General features: G+C 41.7%; 1 protein-coding gene across 6 annotated transcripts in view; it reads left to right on the top strand.

Annotated features, from left to right (window-relative positions):
- Positions 1 to 16,749, top strand: part of FILIP1 (filamin A interacting protein 1) — a 123,436-nt gene that overhangs the window by 93,407 nt on the left and 13,280 nt on the right. For 5 of the 6 annotated variants that reach the window (XM_069974652.1, XM_069974648.1, XM_069974649.1 and 2 more), the window contains exon 5: positions 12,687 to 15,504. In XM_069974652.1, the coding sequence (XP_069830753.1) occupies positions 12,687 to 15,504 (2,818 nt within the window). Of the gene's footprint in view, positions 1 to 11,862; positions 11,934 to 12,686; positions 15,505 to 16,749 lie in introns of those variants that run through there. The other variant, XM_069974653.1, reaches the window with a different exon arrangement.

Here is a 16,749-nt window from a genome sequence, read left to right as displayed (position 1 = left end):
AAGCAATAAAGAACACAGTAACATTAAAGCAAAATAGTCTAATTGATGTAAGCAGCTTATGGCTTGTTCGGGGTTTGTTATTTGAGCTGTTAAAGCTTCCTCATATAGAACCAAACTGAGTTAGGACTCCACAACTCCATGACCATGACTTCTAAGTATAAAAACATATCAAAGCTTCACTTCTTTTAACCTACCAATGTTAACGGCCACTGGACAAACTATAAATATGACAACAGATTGTCTTTACTTATGTTTAACCCACAAATTATACACTTTTAGGCTATGTTCACACTACGTAAGTAGTGATCATGGCCGTTGTTGATCACGGCTGTGATTACTACGGTACTTATGTAGTGCTGCAGGCTGAGGGAATCCTGGACAGAGTGTATACACATAGGGGGGGGGGATTTATGAAGACCGGCGTACAAGTCACGCCACACCAAGCTCCCCCAGCCTGCCCATCCGGCGAGCGGGGCGTACGGGTGGCGTACGCCAGGGAGATGGGGCGAATCTGCACCTTCTCCCTGGCGTACGCCTTGGGCGTATCATTCATAAATGTCCCCCATAGTATACACTCCGCCCGGGATCTTTAGCAGCGCCGCAAGAAACTGACATGTCAGTTTTCTGCGGCCGTTATTCATTCGAATAGCGGCCACAGAAAACCCTGTCAGTTCACACAATGGAGCTTGCAGCCCCAGCCACACGCTCCATTGTGTGCATTTGGGAATTCTGATGTGAGCGTGCACGGATGCGCCCCCATCCGAATTCAGCGGCGGTAAAGATCTTTTCTGATGCCGGCCGTTCCGTGACCCGGCTGGGTCACGGAACGGCCGGTGTCTTACACTGTGAGCACATGGCCTAAGGCTCACACACTATTTTTGGTCAGTATTTTGCAACCAAAACCAAGAGTGGGTTAAAAACACAAAAAGGCTATGTTCAAACACTGTTGATGGCCATCATTTAAAGGCAAATAACGTCTGTTATTTCAAAACAGCGGGCGTTGTTTTAACCTCTTAACAACCATGGGTGTATATTTATGCCCCCGCAGCCGGGGCCTTGGCGCAAGCGGGTGTAAATGTACACCCTGCCAGGGTCCTGGGCTATGAAGCGAGCTCAGGAGCTGAGCTCGTTTCATAGTGGGTGAGGACCGGCTGCTATCAGCAGCCAGGCCCTCACCATCAATGGCGACACAACGCGATCTTGTGGTCTCCCGCCATGAACCCTTTAAACGACACAATGGCGTTGCAACCAAAGAGTTTAAGTGTTAGTGTCAGGAGCATGTGTCTGCGGGGGTGCTGATTGTATTGCCAGCATTGACTGTCGGAGGTGACGCCCCATACAGCTTTGTAGGTGATAAAATAAAAGCGCTATAAGAGTCCCAATAGGACCATTTTAAATATACCTATTTGCAAATAAAACCTTTAGTATTAATAAAAAAAAATAAAACATTAGAACAGCTGTGTAAGCATGTATATCGCTGTATTCAGACCTATAGAGTAAATATATCATGTCAGTTTTACCATAAAGTGCATTACGTAAACACAGAACCCCCCCAACTTTGCGTAATTGCATTTTCATTTTTTATGCCAATTTTACCCTATAAATGATATTTTGGGGGTTGGTCATTAATTTTATGGTACATTGAAAGGTGCTATTACAAAGTACACCTGTTCCTGAAAAGAACAAGCCCTCACCTGGCCCTGTAGATGGAAAAATAAAAGAATTTTAGCTCTTAAAAGGCAAGGAGGAAAAACGAAAACGCAAAAATGAAAATTGGCGCTGTCCTTAAAGGGGTTAAAATAACAATTATTTGCCATTAAATGGTGGCCGTCTACTAAAATTCAACAGTGTGAGAACATAGTCTTTCTGTTGTTTTTAACCCACTCCTGGTTTTGGTTGCAAAACACTGAGCAAAAATACTGTGTGGGAACATAGACTAAGGCTATGTTCACACGCACTATTTTTCTCGGTATTTTGGTCAGTATTTTTGCAACGAAAATCAGGAATGGGTTGAAAACTGTGCAAATTTTGCCCTGTGAGTGCCACTCCTGGTTTTGGTTGAAAATATCCTTCTCCTCTGCACTATGTAATGATGCATAGAGCAAATAAGTTCTTCTTCCCTCCCTTGGTTGAACTTGATGGACATGCATCTCTTCAGCAGTACTGTGCCATGTCCTTCTCCTGCCAGTCAGGTTTGTCGAGCCGTTCTGGAAGGGAGGAGGGCATGGCAAGTGTGACTAAAGCCACAACATCCCGCCCCCCATTACTGGATACCAGTCACAGCAAGCGCTGTTCAAAGTTTTTTTTCTGTTCTATGCAGGGCTAAAAACTGTGTCGGAACCTGTAAAGAACAGTATCTGGTATTTTAATTTTACAGAATATGAAGAACATGGCTACTTCGCACCCCAAAAAAGAAAAAAATTGGCAGCCCCTTTATGCCTCTGTTCACACGGCAGGTTGCATGCTGCTTGTGGCTTAAGTACAGACAAAAATACAGAAAGTGCAACAGCAACCCACAGGTGCAAGATCTTACCGTATAAACTCCTCCCAGCGTACACACAATAAAAACCTGCTCTGTAGATATGGAAAATGAGGATCTTAGCAAACTATTTGATCAAACAGAGTGTACCATGTCAACACATTAAGGTGTCCTCAGAGACATGGTCCCTACTCTAGCATTTTCACACTAGCAATGGCCTCTCCTAGGCTGAATAAGACTACAACTGGGCAGATAGGAGCCAAATGATCTCTTTTTATAGCACCCTACAGCACTCCACCCATGTGCTAGGGTGCTATAAAAAGAGATCATTTGGCTCCTATCTGCCCAATTTTAGGCTTATTCAGCCCAGGAGAGGCCCGCATCAGAACTCTCCACTGCACACTATGGAGCGACTGGCTGGAACCACTCGCTCCATAGTGTGCACTGAAATGGTTTTCTGCGGGCGCTGTTCACTGAATATCGGCCGCAGAAAACTGACATGTCAGTTGTTTGCGGAACCGCTAGGGATCCCAGCCGGAGCGTATACCATGTGTATATGCTCCATCCCGGGATCCCATAGACAGCAATGTAACATATTTTTTTGTAATGATCACGGCCGTTGTTGCACTGTGCAACAACGGCTGTAGATTTACAAAAAAATACAGTGTTAACATAGCCCTATAAAGATGTCAAAGTTGCCACTAAAAAAACGTGTGCTCTACCTGATACATTTTCTGGCTATGTTCACAATACATAGCAACAATAGTCATGATTAATATGTAACTTACGTAGTGCTGCCCTCTATGGAATCCTGGCCGGAGTGTATACACATGGTATACACTCTGGCCGAGATCTCTAGCAGCGCTGCAAAAACCTGACATGTCAGTTCACACAATGAAGTGTCCGGCTCCGGCCGCACGCTCCATTGTGTGCAGCGGGGAATTCGGATGCGGGCATGTACGGATGCGCCCGCATCGGAATTCATCGGCACTAAAGATCATCTGGCCGGTACTGCAGTACTGCCCGGGATGATCATTTCTGAGACCGGCCGTTCCGTGACCCGGCCGGTGTCATACAGAGTCTGAACATAGCATGTTACTGTATCAGTGAACTCCAGATGGTAAAAAGCATCTATGGGGAAAGCAAGCTCTCCACTGCCTACTACACCTGTCTATGACCGTCTACAGTTTGCCTGTAGAGATTATAACTGAACAACTAAAACTACTCCTAATAGATGTAAGAATGTCAAGGAGTGGTATATAATGCAATTCTCTAATATACAAACTGTACTTCCAAACTGGAGCTTCAGAAGGGTTACATAGGTTATAAATTTATAAATAAATAATAATAATAATAATAATAATAATAAAATAATAATAGGTTTTTACTGTAAACACAGAGTACTTGGTCTGTATCATAAATCACAAATGATGTAAGTAGTCTATGTCTTACCATACAATATTGCTGATATGTAGCAAAAAAAAAAAAAAAAAGCCATTCAGAAGCTTTCAAAGTACAGTGGTACCTTGGATTACGAGCATAATTTGTTCCAGGACGGTGCTTGTAATCCAAATCCACACTTAAAGAGGATGTACCACCAGGTACATCCTCTTTAATTCGAAGCCACGGATCGAACGGCGCTGTCACAGGGAAGCCCGTTCTATGCACCGGAACCGGCCGGTGCGCAAGCAAATTTTCCCATAAGAAATCATAGAAATGCAGACAATTGGTTCCACACCCCAAAAATAATGATTTTTTATTCTGAATAACATGTAAAACAAATGAAACAAACATTCAGAAACAGCAGAATATGTGATATTATAAGTTACTGTAGAGTATAGCAATCAGCATGTGGTGTATAGTGTATAGTAACTGCATAAACCTTATAACAAAGCAGCAGGTTTTACATACAGGATGGAACTGCAGATCCCCATAATGCAGTAGTGTAGTACAACAGGCTAGAATAGAGAAGCAGGGCTGCTGTCAGAGGTCTGTGTAGTCACATGACAGCAATAGGGAAGGGGTGTGTTCAGCATGGACCAATCAGGACTGACAGAGATTGCAGGGAGCATGAAGGAATGAGCAGGGCAGATGTGCGCACAGTATAGCAACACTATCTGTCCGGGAAGAGAGGGGTTACAGCTATGGAGAGATAACCTCAACAGCCCTGTCCCCTAATGTAAGCCCCAGCCTGAAGTGGATCTGCTATGATTTGGAAGGTGAGGGAGACTTCCTGGGTCAGAGTACAGGGCTGTAGACCACGCTATGCAGACCATGCCCCTCCCCCACCCCCTCCCTCTCAGTACAGGGAGCTCTTAAACCAAAGCAATGCTCTTAAACCAAGTCACAAGTTTGAAAAACTGTGAGCTCTTAAACCAAGTTACTGTTAAACCAAGGTACCACTGTCTATAGACATCTTATGGCCGTATTACACGGGACGATTATCGTTCGAAAAATTGTTAGATCGTTCGGATTTAAACGATAAATGTGTAATAGCAGACAATGTTTAAACGACCAACGAGAAATCGTTTGATCATTCACAAATCGTTCGGTGTAATAAGAAGTCATAGCTGAAACGTACGCAATAGCGACGACAAAACGACCCCAAGAACGATCATCAGTAACGATCATCGTTCCGTGTAATTGGGCGAACGATTTCAGGTCGTTTGCCACTGCGGTCGTTTGAGATCGTTTATTGTTAATCGTTAGTCGTCAAAAAAATCGCTTGGTGTAATAGTACCCTTAATTTAAAGGGGAACTATCAGCAGGTTAGACGAATTTATCCTGCTGAGAGTCACCTATTATGACTTCTAAAATACTATGGTCCTTTTTTACAGAAAGGTCTTTTCTGTCACATACAATAATCTATATCAGCCAAGTGGATCAATAAATTTTATGAGGACGGACCGTCAGTGCTCTATAACTGTAAGGCTCCTACACCGTATTATTGAGTTTATTTAAAGTGACATTTGCCATTTCTGGTTGGGATCCAAACGTATCTTTGGAAGAACTGGATGTATTTCAAATCTGTCAAGTCTTCTACTCTCTAGTGGAATCGGCTATAAATAACGTCATGTGGTATTTCTTCTAAGACTTCCAAGAAAAGACAGTGCTATAAAACAACTTAACTGTGTGCTGGTTTAGACACTGATACCCAATCTCCTAAGTGTCTGCTAAGGCAAAACAGAAGAAACTCTTCTTGATATGAAATCTTCTTCTGTACGGGAATCTTTTTGTTATCTCCAATTTTCCTTTTCCATAGTGTACCATATGGGATACTCTTTTTCTTTCAAATCAACTGGGTTGAGAATGTTGTATAGATTTGTAATTTACTTCTATTTAAAAAATCTCAAGTCTTCCCATACTTATCAGCTGCTGGTTGTCCAGCAGGAAGAGGTGTATTCTTTCCAGTCTGACACAGTGCTCTCTGCTGCCACCTCTGTCCGAGAGCGGGAAAGGTATTCTATATGGATTTGCTACTGCTCTGGACAGTTCCTGACATGGACAGAGGTGGCAGCAGAGAGCACTATATCAGACTGAAAAGAATACACCACTTCCTGCAGGACATACAGCAGCTGATAAGAACTGGAAGACTTGACATTGACAAGTAAATTACAAATCTATATAACTTTCTGAAACCAGTTGATTTGAAGTACCCCTTTAATACAATACCATACAATCTATATGAAATACTAATGAGCTGTCAATACAATGTAAATTTAGTTCCATTACTTGAGACAGCCTTATACCAAAGGGAATTTTGTCTTCGGGCAACAAACTAGTTAATTGTCCCCGGTTGGCAGACCACCAAACCCCTGAAGTGATTGCTTTCTTGCTACTTCTTCTTCAAGAACAGCTCCCACTACATCATCTGAATGGAACCTGCAGTTTGTTTTGGCATTAACCCTTGCTCTGCAGGAGGGGGGCTTTTGTATGAGGCTTCAGAGCTCATGTCCCATTGGCTGTATGCATGATGGCGGGGACTGATGCCTCCCTCGACGGAGCTTGATGAAGATTTCCCTCTTTGTGAACTCTGGGTAGAGGGAAACAAAGCATTGATAGTAGGCTGTTATATTGCAGCACGGCAATGTGTTGTTAGAGAACATCGAGGGTACGTACTTTGTGTTCGATCTTCCTAACGTCCAAGCAGAGACAAGCTAGATTGACGTACACAATAGGCAAGTTGCTAGTCTGACAACATTACATGAATGAGACAGAGAACCTGACTTCTATTATCACCCCCCCCCCCTTCCGAGAGGGAAATAAGCTTCTCCTAGGATTTGCATGACAATCCTCCGTCCTATCATAGTACTATAGAAACACATAAGCGCTGTTTCCCATCCTGCTATAGTAGACCTTTTGTAACAGACAAGGCACTACCCAAAAAAATTATAACAATAATGACGATATATAATATATAGTATAGAGTGCTCAACCCTAAAATGAATGACATGGATAAATTCAGAAACCAAAAACTCTAAAAAAGATATGTCATATGAAAGAGTGGCACCCTTTCATATGACCTATCTTTTTTAAAGTTTTTGGTTTCTGAATCCATCCATCATGTATGTAACGGAACATTGCGGTATGTTTTAGTTATATATTAGACAGTATATAGGTATATTATTTTATACTACTAACCTACGTAGCAGTATACCACCGCGGTGATAAATTATAATAACGGTAAAATGTATCCATAATATACTACCAATATAATAATGTTGTGTTAGATAGCAGTACTATATAGTCGTTATTGTTGGGAAAAAATTCCGAGGATGCTAACGTTACATGGAGGAGATTACCATGAATATGAGTGTGGGCTATCTACTTGTTCAGAGATGGATTGTAGAGAAGTTTCAGTGTTTGTCCTGTGTTTGGGTGGGTGGGGGGGGGGCTGCTCCACCCCTCCACAATGAGTGGAGTGAATGGGCACAATAATGAAGCATGGACGAGGGGATGACATCATCAGTCAGTGGTCCCAGCTTCTAGGCAGAGCAGTCACCTTTTATTGTCCTCATCATGACATGGTTGGAATGTGTTGGCAAATTCCCTAGAGAAGTGGAGCCAGAAAACATCTTTGTTAAGGTTTCTGAGGAGAATTGCTATGTCTGCTAAACTATGTACTTGGCCGAGAGCAAAGGTAAGGGGGGGGGGTCCATATCTGGTTCATTGTAAGACACGCTGCTTGTGAGCAGGAGTGAGCTCTTTTGTCCACCGGGTCCCTTCTGGCTGTTTGGCAGTGTGATCACAGAAGGACCTTCTGCCGGCTGGTAGGATGGTGGAGCCGCTGCCATAAATCAGGGCGGTAGTAGTAGATAAATTACCTTAAATCACTCATAATTGCAGATTACACAACCGCCTAGGAAGATGGACATATGTATTATTGTATACTGAGACATGGTTAAGGTTCTTTGGAGGGATCATTAGTTTATTCTCCATGTACTGTTGTTGTTTGTTCCTAAAGGCTGGCTTCACAATACGTTTTTGCATATATTTTTTGCAAAAACGGATGGAAAAACAGGTGCGCTTGTGTGCTCCCGTTTTGATCCGTTTTCCCATTGACTTCCATTATAAAAAAAAGACGGACCAAAACGCATCCGTTTTTTTATCGTACACAAAAATGTGGTCGAATATGTTTTTGTGTACGTTAAAAAAAATGCGTTTTGATCCGTTTTTTTTGTATAATGGAAGTCAATAGGAAAACGGATCAAAACGGATGCACACAAACGCATCAGTTTTTTCATCCTTTTTTTTTTTTTTTGCAAAAAACATAGTTTGAACCCAACAAATATGTAATAGCTGATATAACACCCCAAAAGTGAATAACGCCAGTGCAAATATATCTTAAATGGACCCCTCGAGAAAGGCGTGTTGCCGAAACGCGCGTCGGGGCGCTTCGCATGGGCAAGAGTGTGAACTAGCACTTTAGGTAATGCTTTATCAGTAGTGTACTCCATGGTATTTACTTTGTGACACATGTCGTCTATTGTAGTGAGAGCCCTACTGTGCTATTGTGCCCAGATACCTAACTATTTATTATACATTCTCTGCATTGTTGCAAGATTTTTTTGTATTGTGGCACTTTTACATATGCACTTTACCCATGCGTTCTGTTGCAATCAGCTATTCTGATTTATTCCATGATTTTATTGTATTTTATCTTCGATCATGACTAATAAAATTTCTCTTTTGATTATATGATTTCTGGGTACAGTATGTTTCTTGTAGGTATTTATAGTTTGAACCCAGCCTAATTTATTAATGGTAGATACATTTACATTATATTTCTTATTACTCTACAAGGCTATGTTCACACTACGTATATTTTCATATAACTATGGCCGTTGTTGCAGATTGCAACAATGGCCGTGATTATTACAAAAATATACCTGCTTTTGCTGCCTATGGAATCCCGTCCGGAGTGTATACACATAGTATACACTCCGTCCGGGATCCCCAGCGGCGCCGCGAGAAACTGACATGTCAGTTTCCTGCGGCCGCTATTCATTGAATAGCGGCCGCAGAAAATCCTGTCAGTGCACACTATGGAGCGAGTGGCTCCGGCCTCACGCCTTATAGTATGCAGTGGAGAGTTCTGAGCGCCTGCATCAGAACTAAGCAGCGCTAAAGATCATCCAGCCAGTACTGCAGTAGCGGCCCGGATGATCTTTTCAGAGACCGGCCATTCCGTGACCCGGCCGGTCTCTTACGCCATATGAACATGTGTGAACATAGCCCATCGGTGTACAGCATTGTACCCATGATTTATTTGGCAATTTTCTTGCCACAGTTTTTGACCTAAAGAAATATCCAGGCGCTTCAAATACTTTGCAGGTTTTGCTTTATCCCAATAGCTTGCTGCGGCACAACTACCTGCCTAGTTTTAGTTACTCAGCAGTGAAACTAATATAGGTTATTTTATCGAAATGTTTTATACACCAAATGAGATTCTCTTTTTATACCATTATCATGTGTGCTATCCACTGTTGAAATTCCTGGTTGGCCAAGGAAGGGAAGGGATTGTCTCTAATGAAAGAACACATTTACTGGGTTCACACTACGTATATTTCAGTCAGTATTGTGGTCCTCATATTGCAACCAAAACCAGGAGTGGATTAAAAACACAGAAAGGCTCTGTTCACACAATGTTGAAATTGAGTGGATGGCCGCCATTTAATGGCAAATATTTGCTGTTATTTTAGAACAACGGCTGTTATATTGAAATAATGGCCGTTATTTACTGTTATATGGCGGCCATCCACTCAATCTCAACATTGTGTGAACAGATCCTTTCTGTGTTTTTAATCCACTCCTGGTTTTGGTTGCAATATGAGGACCACAATACTGACTGAAATATACGTAGTGTGAACCCAGCCTAATAACAAGACATGATGTGACTGATCACTTCTGATCCGTTCTGTTACAGATCCTTTTTTACTTACAATGGGTCAATGCCCTAATATACCTGGTGATTATCGGCCGTATTTGGCATAATAGCTTCTGTTAAAAGGCAAAAATCAGCCGACATGCACGATGTTGGCTGATTCTTGTTTGAAAGACAAACGTCTTTGTCTTTGTTGAAAGACAAACGACAGCAACGATCAGCCGACATCGTTCATGTCGGCTGATCGTTGCCTTCTATTACACCAGACGATTATCGGCCGTAACGGCCGATATCAGCCAAATACGGCCAATAATCGTTTAGTGTAATAGGGCCTTAACCCCTTAACGACCCCCCCTGCCTGGGCCTTAACGCAGGAGGGCGTAAATGTACACCCTTTCGGGGTCCCAGGCTATGGAGCGTTCTCAAGAGCTGAGCTTGCTCCAAAGGCGGTGATGACCAGCTTCTATCTGCAGCCAGGCCCTCACCCTCAATGGCGGGCCGCGACCGCAGCGTTTAAGTGTAAGTGACAGGAGCATCTCCTGTCACTTACCGATCGGGACCCTCGCAGCGTGTCTGCGGGGGTTCCGATAGCATGGCTTTACGGCCGGAGGTCTCTTGCCTTCCTCCATGCAGTCAGGTCTTCAATCTTCTGATTGAGTCTGCCACAGGCAGGCTGTATCAGAAGATCACAGATAACACCGATCCCTGCTATGCTATGTCATACCAGTGATCACTGTGTTCAATCTAATGTGTTAATGTAAAAGTCCCCTAACTTAAAAAGTGTAAAAAAAAAAAAATCAATAAAAGTTTAAAAAAATGTCCCAAAGCCCCTTCCCCAATAAAAGTGAAAATCACCCACCCTTCCCATTTTATACATAAAACACATAAAAATAATAAAGTTAACTAACATATAATATACCTTAGCGTGTATAATCTTCCAATCTATTAAAATAAAAAAATATTGTTCCTGCACGGTGAACGCTGTGAACAAAAAGCAGTAAAAAAATGCAGAGAATTTTACTAATAAAAACAAGAGATAATGGCCCCATATGACCCCGTAGGTAAAAAAAAATAAATAAAAGCGCTATAAGAGTCACAATAGGGCCATTTTAAATATACTTATTTGCAAAAAAAGCTTTACTGCTAATAAAAATAGTAAAAAGCGTCTGCAACCCCCCCCCCCCCCCCACACTCTTACCCGCTTGCTGTTGGTACATGTAATAGCAAGCAGGGCATAAGGAGCAAGCAAGCGCTCATCTGACAGGTCGGCGCTCGTTTGCTCCTCCTGACCGGCCCGTACAATAGAGCCTTCAGTCAAGTTTTTTTTTTTTTTTTTTTATACTGAGCAGTGCTGCATAGCAGATTACAATAATCTGCCTGTAAGGTGCAACAGACATCTGGTTGAACAGAATAGTTTGCACAGTGTGTCTGATGTGATGCTCTTCCATAATATGTATTATTTTTACTAACATTTTTAAATGTTGCCATTGTTAGACTCTATTGATTTATCCAGTGGGCCTAACAGATAGGACATCCACCAAAAGTGATGTCTTTTTGCACTTTTTCTTTTTTCTTCTTTGCCAGGAGACTTGGGCTTGCTCATTCTCTGGATTAGTAGGGGATCCCAGCAATTATGGGATCTTATCAATAACGTATATTTGACTTTCAATGAATCCCATATGAACCTTAAAGGGTTTATCTTATTAGGGACAACCCATTTTAGATTAAAGTCTGGTAATTTTGCTGGGTAGAACCGTAGAAGACACTGAGGGAGATTTATCAAACATGGTGTAAAGTGAAACTGGCTCAGTCGCCCCTAGCAACCAATCAGATTTCACCTTTCATTCCTTACAGACTCTTTGGAAAATGAAAGGTGGAATCTGATTGGTTGCTAGGGGCAACTGAGCCAGTTTCACTTTACACCATGTTTGATAAATCTCCCCCACTGCTGCTAATTTGCCCTATAGCCAATTTAGAGGAAATGTAATATGGTTGTAATACATGGACAGCTCGAGCCTACCAGAGCAAGAGTCTCACTTAGAGATTGGCTTTTCACTTGGGTTAATAATGGTTGGTCCCAAGTTGGGCACATTACTCTATAATGTTTATATATCATATTAGGGCATAAGGACATAGGGTTTTTTTCTGTAAACCAATAATTTTAAAGGGGTACTCAGCCCAAAAACATCTTTTAAATCAACTGGTGTCAGAAAGTTATATAGATTTAAAAATCTCAAGTCTTCCAGTACTTATTAGCTGCTATATGTCCTGCAGTAAGTGGTGTATTCTTTCTAGTCTGACACATTGCTGTCTGCTATGACCTCTGTCCATGTCAGGAACTGTCCAGAGCAGTAGCATATCCCGAAAAAAAAACCTTTCCTGCTTTTGACAGTTCCTGTCACGGACTGAGGTGGCAGCAGCGAGCACTGTGTCAGACTGAAAAGAATACACCACTTCCTGCAGGACATACAGTCGTTGATAAGTACTTAAAGAGAAATAAATTACAAATCTGTATAATTTTCTGACACCAGTTAATTTAAAATATTTTTTTTTTTTTTTTTTTGCTGGGGTACCCCTTACACATACACCACTTGGGGTTGGTGGTAGTTACAGTGGTCAGACCCTGAGAAATTAAACTTTTATGGCATATCTTATATGGTATAATATATGGTATGGGGCATATACAACTTAAAAAAAAGTTTAATTTAAAATAAAAAAAATTCACCAACTGAGACTATGTTTATATAAAAGCAATAGTGCTATTACAATAAAAAAAAATTATATGATTAAAAATATACTTTAATTTTATAATTTGTTTCATAGGTTAAAGAAGTTATTGGAACAGGAGAAAGCATATCAAGCACGGAAAGACAAGGAATATAATAAAAGACTTAATAAAGTTAGAGATGAACTAGTAAAACTTAAGTCATTTGCACTGATGCTGGTGGATGAGAGACAAATGCATATCGAGCAACTTGGACAACAAAGCCAGAAGATACAAGACCTCACTCAAGAACTTCAAGAAGCAGATTTAAAAATCAAAGCAGTTTATGCTAAAGCCAACGAAGACAGCCAGAAAATTGGTAAACTGGAGTTGGACCTTGAACACAAAACTTCCAAATATTCTCAGGAGCATGAGGAGATGACTGCAAAACTTGCTACTCAAGAATCGAATAACCGTCAGCTACGCCTTAAGCTGGTGGGTCTAAATCGTAAGATTGAAGAGTTAGAAGAAGTCAATAAAAACCTTCAAAAAGCTGATGATGAGTTGAAAGAGCTAAGAGAAAAAATTGCTAAAGGAGAATGTGGAAACTCAAGCTTAATGGCAGAAGTAGAAAATTTAAGAAAGCGTGTTTTAGAAATGGAAGGCAAAGATGAAGAGATAACAAAGACGGAATCTCAGTGTAAGGAACTCCAAATGAAACTCCATGAGGAGGAACATCATAGCAAAGAGCTGAAGTTGGAGGTAGAGAAACTGCAGAAGAGAATGTCTGAATTAGAAAAATTAGAGGAAGCCTTTATGAAAAGCAAGTCTGAGTGCTCTCAGCTTTATGTTAAGCTGGACAAAGAAAAAACCCAAACCAGGGATTTAATTAAAGAGGTCGAATTAGTTAAAGCCCGTGTTAAAGAACTTGAATCGGTGGAAGGAAGACTTGAGAAAACAGAGCATAGTTTAAAAGACGACTTAACGAAGTTAAAAAGTTTCACCGTGATGCTAGTCGACGAAAGAAAAATTATAATGGAAAAGATAAAACTGGAAGAAGGAAAGGTCAATGATCTAAACAAGTGTCTAAAGACTGAGCAAGGTAAAGTTATGGAGGTAACAGAAAAACTGATAGATGAAAGTAAAAATCTTTTAAAATTGAAATCAGAAATGGAAGAAAAAGTTTATAACTTGACAAAAGAAAGAGACGAGTCAATTTGCAAACTTAGAATCGAGGAAGAAAAAAACTGTGAATTAAACTGTAGAGTAGACCTGCTGAATAAAAGAGTAGAGAGCATGGAGGCAACGGAAAGAGAAGCGGCACGGAGTAGAGCTAAAAAAAGTTTAGAATCTCTCCATCAAGAAGACAATAAGACAAAAGAGTTGATTTTGGAAATCGAAAGACTTAGGAATCGTCTACAGCAGCTTGAAGTGGTTGAGGGAGACTTGATGAAGACGGAAGATGAATATGATCAATTAGAAAGAAAATATAGAACAGAGCAAGACAGAGCAAATGTTTTGTCTCTTCAGCTCGAGGAGCTGAAAAGTCAGATAGCAAAAAATAAAGCTATCGAAAAGGGAGAAGCTGTTAGTCAAGAGGCTGAACTCCGACATCGAATAAGAGTAGAGGAGGCTAAAAACAGAGACTTGAGAGCAGAGGTTCAAGCGCTAAAAGAGAAGATTCACGATATGATGAACAAGGAAGATCAACTTTCCCAACTTCAAGTTGACTATTCAGTTCTTCAAAAAAGGTTCATAGAAGAAGAGAGTAAAAATAAAAATATGGGACAAGATGTACTGAATTTGACAAAGGAGCTAGAGCTTTCAAAACGATACAGTCGAGCTATAAGGCCCAGCATGAATGGAAGAAGAATGGTAGATGTTCCTGTAACCTCTACAGCTGTCCAGACAGATGCAATGAGTAATGAGATGGTTGAGGAAGAGACGCCAGCAGTGTTTATCAGAAAGTCTTTCCAAGAAGAAAACCATATTATGAGCAATTTGCGACAGGTTGGGCTTAAAAAACCTGCAGAGCGGTCTCCTGTTCTCGAAAGATATCCACCTGCAGCTAATGAATTAAATATAAGAAAATCATGGATACCCTGGATGAAAAAAAGAGAAAATGGCTCTCCTGGGACTCCGGTCACTCCAGAAAGAGCAGTTCGTCCCAGTCCCAGTCCGGGACGCCCCAGTGAAGTGTTTCTTTCACCAAAACAGGGTCAACCGTTACATATAAGAGTAACACCAGACCATGAAAACAGCACAGCTACTTTGGAGATCACCAGTCCACCTGCTGAGGACTTCTTTTCAAGCACTACAGTAATACCAACCTTAGGGACACAGAAACCGAGGATTACAATTATTCCTTCTCCCGGTGTCATGACACAGAAAGGAAAAAGTTTAGACAGCCCAGTATCTCCAGAAAGATCTATGTCTCCTGTTACAATAACAACTTTCTCACGGGAAAAAAATACAGAAACAACGTGCAGAAGCCACTTTGGGGAAAGGCCTACTTCTCCAATACAGATCCTTACCGTATCTACATCTGCTGCCCCTCCAGAGATATCCGTGTCACCTGATGCACAGGAAATGACTATGGGACGGGCTGTATTTAAAGTTACTCCTGAAAAACAAACTGTGCCAACACCAATAAGAAAATTCAATTCCAATGCCAACATCATTACGACAGAAGACAACAAAATCCATATTCATTTAGGATCTCAATTTAAGCGAAACCCTGGCAGCTCCTCAGAAGGTACACCAGTCATAACGGTCAGGCCTTTAAATCTTGGTGGAGAAAGTAAGGAGGCAACTACTGGTACTGTACTCAGATCTCCAAAGACTAATCTCTCAACTAGGCCTGCAACAAATAAAGTGACCAGTTCAATAACCATAACGCCTTCTTCAACATCTTCTACTCGTGCAACCCAATCAGTGGTGAGTATATAAGTACGTGAGTTTATGAAATTACTAACAGTGTTCAAATGGAGACACACATATAAATATATATATATATATAGAGAGAGAGAGAGAGAGAGAGTCAATAGTTGTTGTCTACTGTAAACAACATAAATGTACGCCTTTCCTGTGTTCCCTTTTTGAAGTAGCTGTTGACCTCCGAAAATTTTAACAGTTAAAGGAGAAGTCCGATCATTTTGAAAATCTGGCAGGGGCAGGGGGGTAATCTGATAAAGAGTATGCACTTACCTCTCCCCGTGCCCTCAGTGAGCTGCGGGACCTCGGGACCGCAGCCAGAAGGCAATTGGCCTAGTCGTGACACGTACACCCCAGAGATCCCGGAGCCTGGCGGGGGTCCTGAGGCCAGTCCTGCTGCTCACCACGGAGAGAGCTAAGTTCATACTTGTTATTCGCCCCTGCCCCTGTAGAATTTGGTCGGACTTTTCCTTTAAGCTACTTTGACCTCATTTGGATTCTTCAGAATAGCCAGACTCTTGGTATTCTCTCAACTATATCGATGAGTCAGCCACCAATAGTGTCTATTGGGTTGAGGTCTAGGGATTATCTGACACAGGACTCATCACATTTTTTTTTTTTGCCCAAGTGGCTCATACACACATTGGAAGTGCGTTTTGGGTCACTATCCTGTCTTCATGAGAGCAGCTCCACCTAACACTCCTGGCTTGTCTATGCATTACCCATATGTCCATGGCCATCATGTAATATTACATTTTCCTTGTAGCTGTTACAAGAAATAGCCAGAAGTTGCTTCTCCTGACAAAATCAGCAGATCCTCAAAACTATTGAGGCAACAAGATGGCCATATTTTATGTTAACCTGTCAATAGTCGAATGGAAAGAAACCAGGAGATTAACCTAACTGCTGCTGACCCCCCCCCCCCCCCCTCCGTGTGCAGTCCCCACACCAAAATGCTAATGAATTGCTGTCCAGCTATCGGGGTGCTAACGCCAGTGACTCACCACAGACAGGGCTAACACATAACCTGGGAGTCTGACCAGTTCATAGGTTACTTACCTTCATAGTGTTGCGTAGCCTGTGGTGCTGATTGGTCACAGGCTGCATGTTAACCCTTTCTGATCATACCCTGATAGCTAGTCAGTAGAGATGAGCGAACCTGGAGCATGCTCGAGTCGATCCGAACCCGAACTTTCGGCATTTGATTAGCGGTGGCTGCTGAAGTTGGATAAAGCCCTAAGGCTATGT

This window comes from Dendropsophus ebraccatus, chromosome 6 (genome assembly GCF_027789765.1).
Source record: "Dendropsophus ebraccatus isolate aDenEbr1 chromosome 6, aDenEbr1.pat, whole genome shotgun sequence".
Classification (NCBI taxonomy): Eukaryota; Metazoa; Chordata; class Amphibia; order Anura; family Hylidae; genus Dendropsophus; species Dendropsophus ebraccatus.
Note: the sequence above shows the minus strand (reverse complement) of the source record. Positions and strands in the feature narration are given on the sequence as shown.